Raw genomic sequence first — 20,562 nt, 5'->3', positions numbered from 1 at the left:
AGAAGCTGTGGCTGCCCCATCCCTGGCAGTGTCCAAGGCCAGGCTGGATGGGGCTCTGAGCAACCTGGGCTAGTGGAAGGTATCCCTGTCCATGGCAGGGGGGTTGGAATTAGATGGTCTTTAAGGTCTCTTACAACCCAGGCCATTCTGTAATTCCATGATTCTCTGAATACTTGCTAGAACAGAGAGGCATGTGGAGGCTTTACATGAAAAGACAGAAAACGCCTAGAATCCAGCTGCCAGGAGCAAAGAACTATTTATGTCAGATGGGTTTTTTTAAGGCTCTCCTTCCAGGTGATGCTTTTGAGTTGTAGCATGATGAAAAAAGGTACAGGGAGAAAGCTAAACAGAAAAGATTCTCAGGGTGAGCAGCTGGAGCACTTGTGTCTGGGCAAAAGGAAGAGCAGCAACCCAGACTGTTGTGTCCTCACCTATAATTTTGTTTCCCACTTTTGGGAAGGAACACTGAAGATCCAGGCTTTCCTTCAGTCATACTCCTGCAGTCTGTTCACAGAGAGAAACACCTTCTCACATTCACAGGCACAAGAAGGAGGCAGGGGGAGAACAAAAGTGTCTAAACTTCTTGTTCTCTTCCACAAACTTGTGGTACAGCCATGCTTCCTCGGCACACTCAGATATCCTGGATTCTACAGGAGATTCAGTTGTGTTTGGGGATTATTGGTTTCTTAATCAAAGGAAAACAACAACAACCAAAAACAGGAAAGGAAAGGGAAAAAAAAAAAAAAAGGCAAAAAACCACACCCAAACCTTTAATTGAGATTAATTTAGTAAAGGTGAAAAACAACATAAGAGATAACAGCTATGAAGGGGTGTCTTTAAATGGATTTTACTAACTCTTGGTATTCTCATCCAGCATAGTTAAGTGCATTTTGAAGGGACTGATGGAAATTGATGCTGAATAAAAGGGCCAAAACCATGGCCTCACTACATTCAATAGGAGTTTTGCTGTTCAATTCAATGGGGCCAGGATTTCACCCTAAGGGTTTAGCACCAAGGTCAAAGACAGAGAGTAATAAAATAACCACATGGATTTTTTTTTCAATAAGTTCAGAAAAAAACCAGAACTGAACAAAAAGGAGTCTTAAAGGAACTCTGGGTTAAGGCTTTCAAGCCCTGCAGCCTTTTAGGGTCAATTCCTGTGGCAACAGTAAAAGAATGATGGTATGTGACACATCTGAGTGAACTGTGGCATATTTACATCTGTTAAACTTGTGAATTCCAGTCCCACAGAACACACATTTCAGTTCAAGAGGGCTTAGTTCTCTATAATTCAAATCTTGTTGCATTTACCTAGCTGGTTTGATATTGTTGGATGAAGAAATCAAAAATAAACAAACCACACAAGGTTTAGGAGAACAGCAATTACATCTATTATAGCTGTGGCAGCAGTTTCTACAGAAAAACTGAAGGAAAAAGCAAGGATGTGTCCTCCACGACCCTAAAATTGCAGGGCTGCCATCTGAAGTTTCCCTCCTCATCCAGCACTGATTGTGGATGAAGCCCAATGAAGACATGGAAAGACACTTCCCAATTCTAGCAACATTTGGGATTCTAGAAACATGAAGGATGACTGTTGCTTGCAAACTCACTCTACCTCTACTTAGCAGTATTTTTTGAGGGGAAAGAGCAAATGGGACAGCTTTGTGATTTTCTGCAAATCAACTAAAATGCCTTGGGTTTTCTGGTGAATGAAATCAAAATGTTTCCTGAAAAAAAATCTTGAAATCCTGAGATTTCAATGAGGAAGAAAAGCCTTTTGAAGTGGGTCATCAGATAACTCAGCAGAGAGGTGCTTCCATGTTACAGATGTGCAGGGGACAGCACCAGATTCTGAGGAGCAAATCACCATTTATGCCATTCCCTCCTGCCTCTCCATATGGAGAAGGTTGGTGGCAGCACCTGGACTCTGCCCACAGTGAAAATACAGAGAACCCATGGAAGAATTTGTGCTATTCACTCCGACTCTCATTCCCTCCAAAGAGGCACAAGGCAAGAGGGGCTGAAAAATGCAGCTGCTGGTACCATTACGGATCCAGCCCAAACCAGTAGAGTGGTCCATGCAGGAATAGAAGGCTAACTCTGATTTAATTAAGTGATTAGGGATTCTCCTGGTGGAAACATGTCCAGGGAGAAGGACCGAGCCCTACAGATACACACACCATTTTTTTGGGAATGCAGACAAGCAAAGGAAAAGCAGATATGTTTATTCAGGGATGACAAGATAGCATTGTGACTGAAATGAGGTATTTATCTAGGAAGGAGAGGATGAAAGTGTGTTTGTTTTTAAACAGTTTTAAAAATTGAGGCCACCACAGTTTGTTGGCTGAAGGATGGGGGAGCAGATCTGAGGGAGAAAAATGGGATGAAATTATCGCATTCTTGCACCGAAGGGAAGGAAATGAAAAATAATTGGATGTGACTTTCTGTTTGGACTGGATCAGCCCATGCTTTCATGAGTCAAAAATAATAAATACAGTATTTGTAACATCATAAAATCCCCATTAAAAAAGTCCAGTAGCAGTAAGTTTTTGGAAGACAAGAAACAAATTACAGTAGGTTTACACTGAGAAAGCTTTAAGCCTTCAACATGTCAGATATTTTGGGAATGATTTACCACCCTTTTCTCAAAATAAAATGTAAACTCAATAAGATGCAGACAGAAAACAGGCCTCCCTATTGAACTTTGACACAAAAATAATGAAACCATCCATAATCCACATCTGATTTGTTTGGGAATTTTTTTTCTCTCTCTATTTAAATTCCTTGCAAGAAAAAGAAAAGTGGTTCTTCCTGAAAAAAGGGAGGGAAAGGGCTCATTTGAAATATATTTCATATCTTTTAAGAATCACTCTGCTTGATTTCTAGTTAGCATCTTCACGGCCTTATGGATGTGACCTAAAAGCTGCTGACACTAGAGTTGGAAGGTTCTCCCTCATTTCAGTGAAGCTGAGACATCTAAACCAGACTCTTCCTCTCCAACATTTCACAGGCCACTGGCACCATGAAGCAAACCTCCCAAGAGGCAGGAGCAGGACTTTCTCAGTGGATTCCCAGGGCCTGGAGATCCCCTTGGCACTGGTGACAGATGGGGAGAGTTTTCCTGCTGTATTTGGAGCAGGGGACTGAGCACTGAAGCAGCCTGTGACAGAAAGGCACTGAGCAGTGTGTCAGTATCTCTGCTTGCTCCAGCTCCTGCACCATCACAGACTGACACAAAGGCACCTTGGAAATGTGTGGATTTCATCCCTAAACCCGTAAAATAGTCATAGATCAAGTAATAGATTTCAACATCTTTTATGGGCTATTGCTTTCCCCCACGCTATCTCCCCTCCACTTTGTGCTAATTTGTATTCAATACTGCTGTCCTGAGAGCTTCTCTGAAACTTCCCAGGAGATCTATCATACCTTGCCTGTTTTCCCTGGTTTCTGAAATTAATTTAAATCAATTATTTCATATATTCCATCACTTTCTTTAAGCCATTTAGTGAAGATACAGCCAATTATTCAACATAAAATATAACCAGATCATTTCACCACAACCAAAAATGTGATTTATCATCACATTCAATTAGAACTCTCTGAAGGCAGTGGCAAAAGTCCCATTTAGCTGAATAGGGATCAAGCCTTTGATTTACTGTGCCATAGGAATAACACATAATGGAAAAGGCTGGGATACATACGGGATTCCAATTTCAAAGAGGTTGTTTTGAATCAGTTGCTTTCCAAGCATGATGATGCTCAGCTGAATGCAGAGTTCCATCAGACACCCTCCTGGAGCACACTGCAATTAAACAAAACCAGAGAGTGTGAAGGGATTAAGAGAATTAATTTAAAAATACCCACTGGGGAGAGCTCCCCGTGTTTCCATGTGCCCACTGTCCCTGCCACCGATTTGTGTGGGATCATGGAGCTCATCGATCACTGCAAATCTATGCTTGACAAGGTATTTCATCTCCACTCATAAAACTGCATAATGGAAAATATGCAGAACTCTGAAATAACTCACTGTGCCCTGGGGCTCCTATATTTCCTTTAAAAATATTTACTATATAATCAATTTAATAAACATAATGCAGTATCACCAATACTGTTCCAACCTGATATCTCCCGGGGGGGGGAAAAGCCTTCAGCCTTGAAAAGACTTTTATGTCAGCTTTACTGTCAAAGCCTGAGTACATCTCCCAGTTTTCAAGGGAATACCCACAGCATTCCCTTTCATGAGGGAATTTGGTAAAAAAAAAGATGTTTACAGGTTTAGCACAAAATGGCTGCAGGTTTTTAAGCTGTAAAAATTGCCAAGCTTCCAGCGATCTGCAGAATGGGAAGCCAGATTCACATTTCCCAAGGGCCTCAACCAAATCATGGAATGTTTGTGCCTTAGTGCCCATCTGTAAAGCATAGAAATGGTGAAGCTTTACCTAAGAAAGACCATGAAATGGTCAACATTGCAGAAAGAAAGAATACAAAGTTGCCTTAGATGGAAACCCTGGGATTTGCCTATTCAAGTTGAAAATTTAACCTCCTGTTTCAACATTTTTTCTATTTTTCCCCTGTTGTCTGTAGTCCACTGAACACTGTAGACGTATTTCTTTGTGTAAGGGATTTTTTGGTAATTTTAATTTCATATGTACTTACCTCTTCCATCCTATAACTTTCAAACACGTACACATAGCGACCAGGACGGCCAACAAACCTGAAAGCAGTAATAATAGATAAACTAGTATAAGAATAGACAAGTAAGCTAATTTTGACACCATGATTTAATTTAAAAACACAAGAACATGTTAACTTTGAAATCAAAATTATTCATTCATATTAGCCAAAATATTTCAAAAGCAGCTTCTTCAACATGAATTTTCAAAGGCTCAGCACCTATTCAGCTTTGATTATTTCAAAGCAATAGGCTCTACAAATGGTTTTCTGCTACATCTGGATAAAATAATTTTAATAAAATACTTTTCTGTGCTAAAAAAAAAATAATAATAAACTCCCTCACTTGCTTAGAGATCACAAATAAATCTGGGGACACATATCCTTATTCAGATTCTCTTACATGGGAGTAATGCCCTGAATGGAATTATTTACACATCTATACACAACCAAGAATCTTCTGGCTACGCCAGGAGAAACAATGATATTGGCTTTATTCTAGCCATACAACACAAAATTATGGCCAAAAAAGAGAGAATGTGGTGATTTTTTTCATTGGTGTCTAACAATATTTGCAACCGCTGGCAAAATGCATCATTAATCCTCAAAACAAAGGTGCTGGATAGGATTAGTGAAGAGCAAAGATTAATAAACATTACAGCCCCCAAAAGGAAGAGCAAAATGATAGGAAACAGAATCCAGAATGTTTTAAACATTTTTTTGCCAAAGTTTTAGCAAAGAATCATTTTGAGCTTCCTGTTCAAAAGCATGTGGATGACTGGGTCCCAAAAGACAAGGATCCTGAGCCCATAGGAAGCCACACTTATTTAGCAGGACAGCTGAATTAGCTTTTTGGTCAATCACTTCATTTGCCAGTTGACTGTAACTATTTCTTAATTTAACTTGATATGAGAGAATAGTGCAAAATGATGAGAAAGTAATAGAAAGAGTTCTGTAATTTTAAATGAAACAGGAAAACCTTTCTTTCCTGAATGATGCTTCAAGGAAAATTTGCTAAGCTGTGGAAAGTGAAGGCCTGTAAGCACCACCATTCACTATAAAAACGACACCCTCTTTTAAAACTAAAAGTAATTATTAACTTTAAATAACCCTGTCAATGATATTTTTTCAGAGCTGGCAAAGATGAGCAGTCCCAAGCCTTTGTGTCCATTTTATAACACAGATCCACTAATATAGACACATATATAAAAATATATGTACAAAACTACCTATATGTAAAGGATAGTTATCCTACCTTCCTTTAAAAAAGGCAACATAAAAAATTGATGCATAAGAATTCACAAACTTCAGTAGGAATGCCTTCAAAACCAGTCTTTCCTCAAAAGTTTTCTCTGTTTTTGGTATTTCTGGAGGGAAAAAAAAGCAAACCAGAGAACTGAATCAGTAAATATATAAAAATCCCTGAATCCCCAAACACATACAAAAACACCCAAACTAAACTTCAAACTTTGGGTTTATAGTGATGTTTCTTTCATACCTCTAATTTGTACCAAAGCCCACTAGGTCTGCCACTGAGTCCTGATTTCCAGAGATGTTCAATTCCAGAAAGCAAAAGCAGTATAAAGTACATTGCTGTATATATGGATATTAACATACATGAATATATCAGTTACACAACTAAAATAACAAAACATTAATATTCTCAATTCAGGAATATTGAAAGCAAAGTACAGAGACTTTCAACCAGAAGAAACACCTCAAAAGCATCCTTAACTTGTAGTCCACAAGCCCTCTTTTCTGTGGTGAGATTGTTGATATGTTTGATGCTAAACACAAGACTGAATACACTTTTGAATGAGGTATTAAGTGAATTGAGTGCAGAATAAAGGCACATTTTTGATAACACTTCACTATATATCTTCTGTATTTCAACATTTCTTGGTTTAAATATTTTCAGTGTTCATTACTCTGTTCCCAGATTTATTTTCAATTTCTGTGGAAATTTTCTAGCAGCAGAAAAAACAGGTATAAAACAGAGGCTTTTTAAACTGGCAGTAGGATGCTCTTTTAAAGATTTTATATGGGTGAAACCCTTGTTCTTCTCTGCTCATCCTGAGTTGTATCTAATGTGAGAGAAGATAATTTTATGATTCAATTTATCATTCTTGGCTGAACTTCTGTGGCACAAAAAAAAAAGTGTGGAATAATAAGGAGATCCAGAGCTCTGGGTTTAAGGACTTCATCAAAAATACTGCTGTACTTGTACAGTTTTGTTTTGGGAACAGTTTGGGTGTTCTGTTTGCTTTGCTGTTGTTTTGGAGTTTTTTATCCTTAAGAAAGCAGCATGATTATTTTATAACTAAAGGAATAGCAAAGCCTAATGAACCCTCACTGCCTGGCTTTCGTTGTGATACTTTCAACCACATTTTCATAAAAGAACCTGATGAGCCCTAAGGCATAACCCACCTCTATGTGTAAAAAAGCTTAATTAAGCCTTCAAATAATTTGTAGGTGATCCCATACACTGAATAGATCCACAGGACAACAGCTCTGGGCAGCAGGAATATCAAATAACAGCAGTGCAGCTTCTCATTTGAGGGAGAAAAATCCTAAACTCTTCCTTACAGAGAACCCCCCCATGGATGAGCTCAGCCTCTGGATGAACATTTGCACACCATATATGGTCTCAGAGGCTCCCTCAGACATCCTATACCATAGCTGTAGAGGCATGTGTAGAATTTGTCCTCCAGCTCATCGGGTGTGCTGCATGAGAAACGCATTCAGCCAGAATAGGTGCATTAGTAACAGAGAAAACTCCCTCACCCCCAAAAAATGAAACACTCAGTGGTGGCTCGTTATGCCAAAATGGGGCAGCTGGAACTTTGCAGGTGGAGAATGAGCTGAGCTGAGGGTGGAATGGGCCTTAGCTCACTGAAGGAGCTGCTGCCTTTGCAAGGGACAAACATGAGTAGTTTTGATTTTGTCCTGTTTCACTGGTTCTTCCTTGACCTCAGAGAATTCTTCCCTGTGAGGGTGGTGAGGCCCTGGCACAGGTTGCCCAGAGCAGCTGTGGCTGCCCCATCCCTGGAAGTGTTCCAGGCCAGGTTGGATGGGGCTCTGAGCAGGCTGGTGGAGTGGAAGGTGTCCCTGCCCATGGCAGGGGTTGGTTGGAACGAGGTGAGCTTAAAGGTCCCTTCCAACCCAAACCATTCTGTGACTCTGAGTTACAAGTGAGCTCTAAGTCTTGTCTAGCACCACCTGATTACTGAAGATGATCTGTTCTTCCCGGGAATAGCAGGATACCATCCCCACTTTGGCTGGTCTCATCTGTGATAAAGGGGCACCAGTGCCCCACTCTGCCAGGCCCACAGGAGTCCTGCTCCATCCTGTATGAGTTCTCTGTATTGATAACAACAAAACTCCTACTCTTTTCCTCCAGGCACTCACTGAGGAGGTATTGAGGCATATCAATGACTGTGATCCTATGATTAACACAATTGCTATCAGTGCTATTCTTGTGCTTACAGTTGTAATTTTTCACCTGAACAGAGATTCAAGTGTACTTGGGGTTGGAATAGAAATTTATGCTGTCAAGAGCTACTCCTTCAGCCCAATAAGTGTGTTCTTCAGCTTGTGGATTAAGTGCAGTGTGAAAAGAGAATTGAGTATGTTTTGCTCCTCTCAGCAAAATGAGAGTTCACAAGTTAAGCAGCATTTATCAGCATCCATGAATTGTAATTTTTTAAAACATTTTGATTACATTGGCATGTGAGCCTAGTGCTGGAGAAAGCTGCCTGAGTGAACTTTCTAACTCATGTAATTTGTAGCATTAGAGATTATTCTGACTGGATCCTTCTTAAACAAAACATCTGATAGTCAATCAGGAATGCTGCCCTAATAAAGATAGGATTAGAATTAAATGCAAAGTGACAGGGGGACAACAATCAGCAAGTAAGAAGTTCTTGTTACTTTCACTGTTCAGACTGGTGTACATTTCAAAGCGAGAGATTTTCATTCTGTGCTTCCCAAAGAGAGGCCATGGCAGTGCCTTGCACTTCCCAGCTTCTGCCTAGAAGCTGCTGGAGAAGCCTCACCTTCATCGTTTCCTACTCTTTCCACACACCTCTGTCATCCCTTAACATTTGTGTCCTTTCTTACCTGGGCAGGTGCAGTGGACAGAATTGATCAGGTCACACACAGTTAGCAGCCTGTCACTTACGTGAAAGCTGAAAATCTGGGTACAATTTTGGCCTGGACAGTGAGCCTGAGCTCATTTATGCCACTAGAACAGTCCATTTGTGTTAACCCTGTTACAACCTGCCCACAGCCTGGTGCAAAACAGCAATAAACAAATTAACCCAATAAAGTGACAATTGCTGAAAATGAATTGTTTTTTCTTCATTTCTTTCAAATACGTCAAGAATTTAATCTAAACTAACAGGACCATATTCCAAAATTCAGGATTGGACCTCTATTATAACAACTGCAAAACTATAGCTTGTAATGTTTTTCCAAAAATAGGACTAAAAGAGACATCTTCATTTGTCAGTTTAAAAGTGTTCTGAGGAATTGAGAAGAAACAGAAGTCTTAAGAGTAATCACATGTAAAGGCACTATCAGTCAACATCCTTAGTCTAATTTATATAACATAACAAAGCCCCAGCCTAAACTCCTATTAGTAAAAATCTTTAGCCTAATGTATATAACAAAACAATATTTTAGGCCTAAACCTCTATAGTAGTCAAAGGAATGACTTGCCTTTAAAAGAAATAAATAGCCAGGCTTGCAACAATATTTTGATGTTTAAAATAAAGTTTGAAAATCCAATTACCAACTGCAATAGAAACCATTATTAAAAAGACCAGCCCAGACATGCCCCTAAAACGGAATAAAAAAATCATTTGAGCAGTAAGGAAATGGTGAAAACTTTCACCAGGGAAACAACATTGATGTAATTTTGTCAGAGCCAGCAACATTTTTGAAACAACCCCCTGACTTTCCGCAGCTCTTAGCTGTAAAGAGGAACATTCACAAGCCTGAATGTTTTCACTGGCTGGCCCTGTCCAGGAGGAAATACTCCTCCTGGACCCTCCTTGCACACCCTCGTGTCAATACATGGATTAATGAGGAATATGGCAAGACAGTTTTACCAATTTCTGTCAGCCATTTGGCCACAGCTCCATAAATTTCATCGAGGATAAGGACCACCACGAGGTTAAGGATGACGGCAGTGGCAGTCACAGTCACTCGAACGTTGGACCTGGTTGTCTCGTTTGTGCTGAAGGACAAGGCTGCTGCTGTAGTGATTCGGTACACGATGACACCAAACACTGCTGAAAACGTCAGCATAATCTGCAAACAAATGAACCCAGGAATTAGTTCAGCTTGGAAACAGAAGCTTTGGCTGGGAGGCTGGGTGTGTTCCACAAATTGGCATCATAGGGTTATTTCTTAGAGCAAGGTGATAATATGCAGGTAATCGAATTAAAAGGCAACAATTCAAAGCTCTCCAACAAACAGGGACATAAATAAGAAAGCAGATGCACGACTCCAAACTGGCACAACAATTCAACTGGCACAAGATGCTCAGAGGGCTGGAGCACCTCTCCTGTGAAGACAGCCTGAGCGAGTTGGTATTGTTCACTCTGGAGAAGAGAAGGCTCCAGGGAGATCTTATACCACTTTTCAGTATCTAAAGGAGGCTTATAAAAAAGAGGCAAAGTGACTTTTTACATGGGCAGGTAGTGGTAGGAAAAGGGAGGATGGTTTTAAACCAAAAGAGGAGATTTTTGGTTAGATATGAGGAAGAAATTGTTCCCTGTGAGGTTGGTGAGGCCCTGGCACAGGTTGCCCAGAGCAGCTGTGGCTGTCCCATCCCTGCAAGTGTCCAAGGCCGGGTTGGACGGGGTCCTGAGTGCCCTGAACCAATGAGTGGCATCCCTGCCCATGGCAGGGAGTTAGAATTAGTTAATCTTTAAGGTCCCTTTCAACCCAAACCAATCTGTGATTCTTTTATACTGATTCCATGAATTCCTGAAGATGGGCATGTCTGTTCTGATTAAAGCTACACATTTCATGCATGCCGTGAAATTTGGGCAGTTTGGGTTCAAAAGCAGGAATTAAGCAAGTTCTTTTATCTGGTTCAGATGGCTTGGACTGGAGGGCCTGTATTTATGTGCAGTCAGGTAAATAGGCTTTACTGGCTCAAACAGCTTCACCTGTGCTCAGCAGAAGTGCCAACTTGCAAACTAAAGAAGTTTCCCCTGCTATTATTCCTTTAAGGCTGACCTAAGCAGGGTTATTAGGGCTTCACTTTTCATTTGTGTCCCAGAAATCACTTGGTATCCCTGGCATCCTTTGTGGGCTGGCTTTGACCCATGAGATGAGGAAAGTCAACCCTGCTACTTAAGGTCAAGTTCCCACAAGAAGAATTTGAATTTCACAGGGATGTGGTATTCTGGTTTCAAGAAAAAAAAAAAAAAAAAATCTAAACCAATTCACAATGAAAAAAAAAATCAATAAAACAACAATAAAAAAATAGCAAATTTTCATCATTACAGCACAAAAGGGGGACAAGGTACATTTTTCCCTTTCATTTTTGCCTTTGGCAAGAATTCCAGTGTACATTCGTTATTTTAGGTAAAACATCTTGAGATCCTCAGATGAAAGAGACTACCTCAATGTGAAAGATTAGACTATTGCAATTATTTCAATGGGCCTAGGGGCCCCGATTGACAACATGGTTTTAAGGAAATTTAACAGTTCGTTTTAATGATCCAGCAATAGTTTATTGAATTCCTGTGTGCAGAGGAAGGTTGTTGCATGAAAAGGAACTATTGCAAAAGAACCACAACAAGAATCAGAGTTAAATTATTAAAGGTTGAAGGTAAAAACTGGGCACGTTTTGCTTTTATGAAGACCTAGTAAACACACTAAAAATTAATTATTTGTAGAAACTCCTGGAGATTTCAGATGAAATTGTCAAATATGTTTTGTCAGCAAATAGTAATAACATGTTAGACCTAGTAAAACTTCTAATTTTTACTTTTTAAAGAACTGTTTCATTAATTTTAAATGAAAGGGTGAATGATAAAAGCCTGAGCCTGAAACAGTTTAAATGAAATCTCTTCAAATGGCATACAACATTATTTCCTTTGGTTTCATAATTTTCATTGTGTCAAGGAAACATTTCTAGTTTTTATATCTATTTTTCTTTTGACTTACCTGCCAAACATACAGACAAAAAGATCACATTCATGCTGAACTACCTTGCTGTGACAGAAGGGGTGCAGGAACACAAGGACCATCACTTTTTTCTCACTTACCCATTACAATCACTACAGCAGAGAGTAAAATCCCCAAAAAAGGAAGAAAACAAAACAGCACCACCTGGTATTAATTTACTTCACCTTCCACCTCTACAGTCACCTTAATCTCTTTTATTTTTCTTAATCTGAGTCACAGATTCCTTCTTCTTAATCACCTTCCTAATACTCTTTTCCTGTTTCTTCTCCCTGCAGATTTCTTAGCAATTTTTTCACTATGGTGGTGGACAAGGAAAACCAGCAAATTAAAGTTGGATGCCTCATTCTGGAGATGATGAGATCCCTGGGCCTCCACAGACACCTCTCTCCATCAAAAATTCCCACTTAGGAATGATATCTTAACAGTACAGGAAGAAGAGTCAAGGATAGCCCTCACTAAACAGAGAGAGAGGAAATTTCAGATCATGAAAATTCAATAGCAAATTCTTAAACCTGACCAAAGGAGTTTAGAGATCCCTTGCCCTGAAGAATATTACTGGAGGATGAGAGAGTAGCAGCCTTTTCAATCCATGCAGTGCCATAGCAAGGTATACAAAGTTACTGAAAAAAATATGTTTTATTTGTTTAAAGAACAAAAATATTTGCTTTGCAAAAGCACCAGGGCTTCAGAAACTCTCAGTTGCTCAGCTGTTTTTAAACATCTGCTTAGACACAGATGGAAAAACACTCCTTTAGGAGTCTTCATTATCTGTGCATCCAGCAAGAAGAGAAAATTGAGGAGAGCCTGTAGGACTGCACAGTGACTGTGAGCATAGTTCTCACTCCCCAGACAGTCACTGAGGGGGAATGGTTCCTGTATCTTCACAGCATTTCTCTCATTCCTGAAAATACCTCTTCTGCCCAAATTCCCGATCAGGCGGCCACCATTTGTGCAGCTGCCCACTTTGGGGTTTGTTGTCATTGCCAACATTCCCTCTGGCCATTCTTCCCCCCTGTTATGGCAGTTTCTTCCCTGAATGTCTGAACTAGTCCATCCAGGAACGAACTGCTTAGAAACAGATGTGAAAATTGGCTGCAGAAAAGGTCACCTACTGAGCCTGGTATGAATGAAGACAAACAGGAAAGCAAACTAGATCTGAGAAGGAAGCTATAAAACCCCGTGGGCTAGGCTGCTACCTCCATCCAAGTAGGATAACAATTTCATGTCCAAATAGTTGTCTGGCTCCCCAGTACAGCTATTCTCGAGTCAAGTATTACACCATGTGAGTGAGAATAGGGTGGAAGAGGCTAAACTCTTCTGCCATGACTCAAATTGATTTTCTTCCATCCTCTGACTGAGCCAAACAAAGAAAAGCCCCAGTGATGCATTGCTCCATGCCACCCAGCTCTCTTCCAACACTACCAGCGTTTTCATCACCAACTCAGAAATCTCTGCCACAACAGGTGCCTTCTAAACGTGGACTTTATAAACTGTGACACCTTATTGTTAATCACACTCAAGCAAAACTTGTAGTTGCCCAGCTGAGCCCAGATCTCCTGCTTTCATTGATCTTACTCTGCAAAAATAAGACTTGTGAACTTCTGTCCTAAAATCCCTGCAAAATGCATAGCTTAAATTAAACTTGGATCTTCTGCCCCCTCTGCAGTCCAGTGAGGCTTTGTGTACAGAAAAAGGACTGTGCCCAGATTTCAAAGCATCCATAAATGCGTGAATTAATCCTTGGAATTATTTGGTGATGTAAGACTGGGCAAGAGAAGGAAAGCAAATGTTTTTTTCAACTGGCATTTTGAACAAAAAAAACAGCATGCCTAACTTAATAAAGACAGAGGAAAAGCCAGAAAGAAAGGAAAAGATCACAACACAATTCTTGAAAGAGGATTTACAAAAGTGAAGTACACACAGGAAGTACAGAAATTAAGGGAAAAAATTAAAAAAGAGAAAAGATTTTACACTAAAAAAACCATTACCAGTTTCAAGAATCATCAGGGAAAGTATGGGATATAAAGCTGGGGGAAGGAGGGACAGAACAAAACAACACCATTCTATAGTGATGTAAACCTTCATGGAAAACACCCATAGATTTGGGCCGCCAGACCCTTTTGGCCTGGAAAAGGTAGCATTAAAAATTCAACAACTGCTTCTGCAGCACTAGAAATGGCCATGCACTTGTGTGCAGCTCTGTATCTGAGTCATGTATCCCTGCACACACACACACATAAATTCAAGATTTCATTACTTATTTTGTACTTAGTCCTTACAGTTAAAATAACTAATCTGTGTGAATAATAATAAGTGAAGTTAACCAGACCAACAAGGTTTTCTCAGTATGATTCTATTTCACAGACTGACAACAAGACTTCAGTCTGGTGTTTCCAACTCCTGTTTAATTAATCTAGCAGGAAAAAGGGAAACATCCCATACAGTAAAGAGCAGATTGCAATATTCATGTAGGATAGCAGAGCGTGCTCTCCCTCATCAAGAGCTGGCTTGAATTTCATGCATGGCTTGCAAGTTGTCTCCTGTAGGTACTTACATATAAATAATGCTCAAAATACTGCCAAAAAAAAAAACCCCAAAACATTGTGGCCACTTTGCCAGATGGTGAAAGTCAGCCTAGTTCCACTAGTCATGAACAGAAGTTGAAGAATTTGAGCTCCATATTCTACATCTCACAAACTGTAGGTAATAACCCTTGATAAATCTCTTGGAGATGTTACAGTAAGCAGGGAGGGTAATACCTAGGCTATGAGTCAGGAAAGCACTTTAAGCTCATGCTTAGGGGAGATTTAAACATGTGGTGAAAGTCAAGAGCATGTGTAAGCACCTTGTCTGCAAAGGAATGACTTGTAAAAGCTAAATCAGGGCTGTGTGCTTAGTCAGACTCAGTGTGCTCTGCTCTAAATGAAGTCATGACTGATGACACCTAGAAGTTCTGTCCAAAAAGTAAATACTTGGTATGGCCTCAGGATGGTAAACTCACTCAAAATGCTGCAAGTACGTCCATATGTGACACACCTAATATGTACAGAAAATTTAATATGCAATGCATACTGAATATGTCATGCATACATCTTTGAAATTATATAAACATACCTATAAGGGTGTAGGCATTAACTTCAATGTGAGCATTTGATTGTCAGCAAAAGAAATGAAATCTTCACAGGACATCTGGTGCAGTATATGCAACTTTGAGTAAATCAGCAATACACTTAAAATAATTTAGGCCCCAAGTGAGTTTCCCTTGTTAGATGCTGCAATGGCGTAAACAGGCCTATTTCATTGCCATTTCATAGTGGGTGTAGATATGAATACAAGCTTCCAGTCAGGAATTGCTGTAACCAGAAGGATAATGGGATCCTTTACAATGTCATTTAGGGTTTGTTATCCAGGTTTTCCTATTGCTGTTTACGAAGTCCAGCAGATTCTTGATGCGTTTGTGATTTGCTGGAAATTTGACTAGGACAGTGGTGTCCCCACTTTACAGACTGACCTGCACACCTGATTCTTGTTCCCCAGGGAGGACTGTGTACCATGATCTTCCTCAACTACTGTACAGTCCATCCCTGAATGTGTCTTGGATAAATGTTTCTCGGCAACTGATTTATTTCACTGGGATATCTCCTGTTCTGAGGCTCAACCTTTCCAAACATCACCATGACCAACATATGCAATACTGTGCTTACCACTAAATATCAGTGTTATCCCTTCATTGGATGACAGAGATGGAGCAGAAACCCTGGGGGAGAGGCAGAATTTGTGTAAGGAGCTGCTGGCATTACAGCAACTCAGCCCTTCCACAAGCAGCCTTTGGGAAAAGAGAATAAAGCTGGAGGCAGGCATTGAGCTCCATGAACCTCCCTAGTATTTCTCCCATGCTGACCTTACCTTCAGATTTTTAACATATTTTAGAACATCAGTTCAAGGGTTTCCCTCTAGATGCTCATGGCAAAGTTTCTCACACCTAATAAACGAGCAGAAATGCAGCTTATGTTACCATAAATAAAATCAGTCCGAAGTTTGCTGCATATCCAGGCATGCGGTCACTCCACGTCAGCTTCTCCTTTTCATTCTGTAGGCAAAACACATAAACAAAGTAACAGGCATGACAGAACTGTACACCAGGAAATATTAGAATTAATAAGATTTGTTATTGAGACCCATTCTCAACTCCCATGCTGTGATTTTGAAATATATTATGCTATTTAGAACACTGATGTTTTAAAGTAGATTTTAATTGAAATAAAAGAGAGTAAGAGTAAATAAGACATGTCAAAAATGACTGCAAAAATCAGAAAATATCCTATGCAACTCTGATTTTAGTATTTGAAAGCATGTATTCAACTCTTACTAAAGTTCAAATCAGGAGAAATCCCTGAGATTGACCTTAATTTAGATTCAGGCAAAGCAAGATTCAAGCATTTATTCTGAATTGCTTCTTGTAAAACTACAGAAGAACAGTGCTTGAGACAGAAATCATGATAAGAATGCTGACTACCATTGAACCCAGATTTTTTGTCTAATAGTCACAAGCACCAAATGTGACCCCTCAGATAATTCTTGCAAGAGACCCCCCAGTCCTTCTCCTGGTACTCGTTTTATAGCAGAGGGAAATTACAAAAGCAAGGCCCGTCTGATCTCTGCTGCCAACCTTGTTTTCTTCGTGCATAAACAGCATCTCCCTCTTCCCTGCATAATTTAAAGCAACTGTGATCAGTGAAATCCAGTATGCTTTTCTCCTCCCCACACAAACTCAACTCCAGCCCCAGCCGCACATACATCTAAAGACATTTGAAGATGGATTTAAGTGAGAAATATGATTCCCTCCTCTCAAAATAGGTTTCTTAAAATAATAATAAGGTCACTGCTTTGTTTAAGTTAAACTAAAACTGTGTAATCAAATTAACTAAGGACACAAAGCCAGCTGCTGTTTGTATTTCTGTGAAGCACCATTGCTGCCCCGTGGATCAGTACTACCCTTACACTGGAGTTAGCCCAGAGTTATTCTGAATTTAGACAAATTTAAATCAAATTAGGACTCAGGTCAAAGGTTTCCAATAAACCATTTCTAAAGCACAATTGTCCTCAGACAAACATAAAAATCTGGGAGCATTGTGCCTTTGTAAGAAGTTCTCCCAAAGCAGAACTAGGATTGCAGTATATAAGAGCAGAAATGCAGCCGTGGATTTTTTAACCAGGACGTGGAATTAGACCTAGGACACAATCCTGTCTACACATCCATTGCCATAGTGGTGGTGCCTCAGACACTGTGGGAAGGAGCAGTCCCTCTTGTGACCTTGCCTCCGTCGAGACAGTCCTGGCAGCACTGGGGCACAGCAAACCCAACCAGAAGCACCAACAGTTTGGCCCAGTGTGTGCAGCACATAAATACTCTTTACAGGACTTTGTGTTCATACACAAAGTCCAGCATTAAGCTGGAAGGCCACTTGAAAAAGCATTCCTGTGAATGCACAGATGCATTTCATTGCATTTTGGCTGTTAGCAATTCTACAGGACGTAAAGATGTTCTGAGGGATTGTACTCTCAAAAGGCCTGAAAGATACCACATTTTACAGTTTCACTAGGGGCTGCGTGGGGCTGTGGCTGGTGTGGGGCTGTGCTTTGTACTTGTGCTGAACACAGGGCTGATAATACAGAGATGGGTTTGTTATTGCTGAGCTGAGCTTACACAGACCCAAGGCCTTTTCTGCTTTTTTGCTGCCACACTGCTGAAGGAATTTAGGAGGAGACACAGCCAGGACAGGTGAACCCAACTGACCAAAGAGACATTCCCGATCATCTGACATAATGATCAGTGTATAAAGTGGAGGGGGAAAGAGCAGGAAGGGGGACATGTTTGCAGTGATGGCATTTGCCTTCCTGAGTAACTGTTGCATGTGATGGGGCCCTGTTCTCCTGGGGATGGCTGAACACCTGCCCAACCATGGCAAGCAGGGAATTAATTCCTTGTTTTGCTTTGCTATGAAGCTGCCTTTATCCCAACCAGGGATTTTCACCCTTTTACCCTTCCCATTCTCCCCCGATCCTGCTGTTTGGGGAGGGAGTGAGTGGCTGCTGGCTGGGGTTACACCAGGATGGTCAGCAGGCCATCTTCTCAGCTTGCCCTTCCATGCACATGCTTCCTTGAACCTTACTTTTCCATGAGTTTGCCACGGTCTGTAGCACTCAGCCAAAGGGAGATCTGTACAGCGTGAGGAGTTGCTAAGCCAACATGAGAAGAAAGGAAATGCTGGAGGAAGTAACTGAGTTACTCAGCATACATGGCCAAAAACAAATTTGGACATTTAACTCAATATCCCAGAGCTCCCAGTCAATCCCAGAAGTCTCAGCTTCTCCTAGTCCCTCCCAGAGCTCCCAGTCCATCTCTGTTTTTCCCAGTTCATCCTCATCCATCCCAGAGCTCCCAGTCCATCCAGGCAGTGGAAAGCTACCTTCTGTTGTTGCGATCAGAGACAGGACTCGAGGAAGCAGGATGAAGCTGAGTCAGGGAAGGTTTAGGGTGGCTATCAGGAAAAGGTTCTGCCCCCAGAGCATGGTCAGGTGCTGAACAGGTTCCCTGGGGAATAGTCATGGCCCCAAGGCTGCGAGAGCTCCAGGAGCATTTGGACAACACTCTCAGGCACAGAGTGGGATTGTGCAGAGCCAGGAGCTGAACTGGATGATCCTCTATCTGGAGCAGCCCAAAAAGTGTAAGCATTTATTGACGTAACAAAATGAAATTGATCATCTGAAGAACAATCTCAGTGACAGATATGTTACACTGGGGAGTATTCCCCAAGATGAACTGTGTTACAGGGGAATATTTATATGCAGACAGAAAACCTCACAGTAGAAATTGATTGGTTTTGTGCCAAAGGCAAACTGAAAGATTTGCTTTAAAAATCTTACTTTCATTTTCTTTCAATGCAATGATGGATTTGCAATGCTAGTGGAGGAAAAAGCAGATTTTGGTCTGTGTGCAGTGATGTGTTCCTGTTTTAATGTTTAATGGTGTGTTGAATATGTTCCTTGAAGAGATACAATTCTTTTCCTATTAAAAAATAAAAAATGAAATTAAAAAAATCAAAAAAGAAAGAAAAATAAAATTAAACCGCTTTCTATATGTTCTGGATGGTTTATTTCCATATGAGTTACATAACATGGCAAAGACCCGGCTCTGCAGCCTCAGGTGAGTGGGCCTCTGAGCTGTGGAAACCTGGAAGTACCCTGCACTTGGACAGCACCAGGCAGCTTTTGAAAACACTTCTACATTTCTCTGTGAATTAAACCACAGCCACTTTGCTCAGATCTCAAGTATTTAAGTCATTTATTGATATTTTCCCTCAAGACAACACCTCCTCCAAGCAGGTGTTTCTAACCATAGCAATGCCAGCTCAGCCTGCACTTGGGGAGCACAGCAAGAGATTTTCTGTCTTTTCCATCCTGCTTTGTAGCTCCAGTGCTGAAATTCGGGCTCTTCGCTGTGGTTGCACCTGGGCAATCCCAATGATTTCACTGGACTTGCACAGAGTTGTAGTAATCGACTGGAATTTAGTAAAAGATGTTCAGAGAAGAACAAAATCCAGGACCCCTCTCTAAGGTCTTAACACTGCTAGCAACAAAAAAAAGCTGCAATATTATATTTCCAATCACAAAATCCAGAAATTCATCCCTAAGTATGCCCAGGAACCTTCAAATAAGTAACTGCCGTTTTTATAACTGCACATTTCTTAGCAGATTTCTACTTTAATTTTTACTTCAGTACAAAAGCTTTCATTTGTGTAAAAACTGCACTGTCCAAATGAGCATCTAGAAATATGAATTGTGGTATCAAATACAGCTCTTCTATATTTGTGTGACACCCAAAACATTGCCTGTGCACTGCAGGCTCAAGGCATGAAATGAGCTGCTTCTGAAATACGGGGTCCCTATAATTTTGCTTTGGCTTTGAAATAAGTTTAAGACAAGGAGAAGAGGATCCTTCGGAGCTATTTGGAAATAATGAGCCAAAAAAAGCCTGCAGAATGGGCAGTTTTGGAAAACAATCAATTCCAGGGTGATGACACAAAAAGAGGCACAATCAAGGACCATCAGCATTGCTGGGCTCTTGCAGTGGCCACAGTGGTCATTACAATTGAGAAACTTTGGCCAAGTTCATGGGATTCTTTCAGCCTGTATTTGAGACTCAAAATTTTTGAGGGCTTGTATTAGCCCTCAGACATCTGTGAGGAAACAAGAAACTGCTGCCGTGCTGGGTATCTGCAATGTCTGTACCTACCCCGTCTGAATTTAGAAGTTCTACCTTCACGCTCCCACAGAAGCTGAAAGAAAGAGCTTTTGGTTTAAAACCCATTAAAAGAGAGAACTTCATTTTCTGTTCTTCTCACTCAAGCAGCAATGGCATTTTAACAGTAAATGTGGTTGTGTTTTGTGAGCAATGTTCTGTCTCAGGACTGCACATGGAAAACAAACTGCCAAGACTCATTTGGAGACAGACGAAGGACTGCAAAACCTTTAATTAAAAATTTTTGCTGTCTTTGAAACATGCAGTATAGCACAGACACACCATTAGCTTTCAGTGGAGCTTAGTGGACAGACTCTAAATCTAAATTGTGGAAGCAATGCAGAATAGAGAGCTGTGAGAAGTGTGTGCAAGGCTTAGTACTG

General features: G+C 40.6%; 1 protein-coding gene across 1 annotated transcript in view; it reads right to left on the bottom strand.

Annotated features, from left to right (window-relative positions):
- The window catches only part of ANO2 (anoctamin 2), a 149,195-nt gene that overhangs the window by 23,790 nt on the left and 104,843 nt on the right, over positions 1–20,562 (bottom strand). The window contains exons 15-19 of the mRNA XM_048300126.1: positions 15,893–15,967; positions 9,783–9,984; positions 5,927–6,038; positions 4,657–4,714; positions 3,702–3,802 (exon numbers count right to left, since the gene is read on the bottom strand). Of these exons, the coding sequence (XP_048156083.1) occupies positions 3,702–3,802; positions 4,657–4,714; positions 5,927–6,038; positions 9,783–9,984; positions 15,893–15,967 (548 nt within the window). The remainder of the gene's footprint in view (positions 1–3,701; positions 3,803–4,656; positions 4,715–5,926; positions 6,039–9,782; positions 9,985–15,892; positions 15,968–20,562) is intronic.

The sequence above is a fragment of the Corvus hawaiiensis genome, chromosome 4 (assembly GCF_020740725.1).
Source record: "Corvus hawaiiensis isolate bCorHaw1 chromosome 4, bCorHaw1.pri.cur, whole genome shotgun sequence".
NCBI lineage: Eukaryota > Metazoa > Chordata > Aves > Passeriformes > Corvidae > Corvus > Corvus hawaiiensis.
The sequence above is the reverse complement of the archived record's forward strand: the minus strand, read 5'-3'. Positions and strand labels throughout refer to the sequence as shown.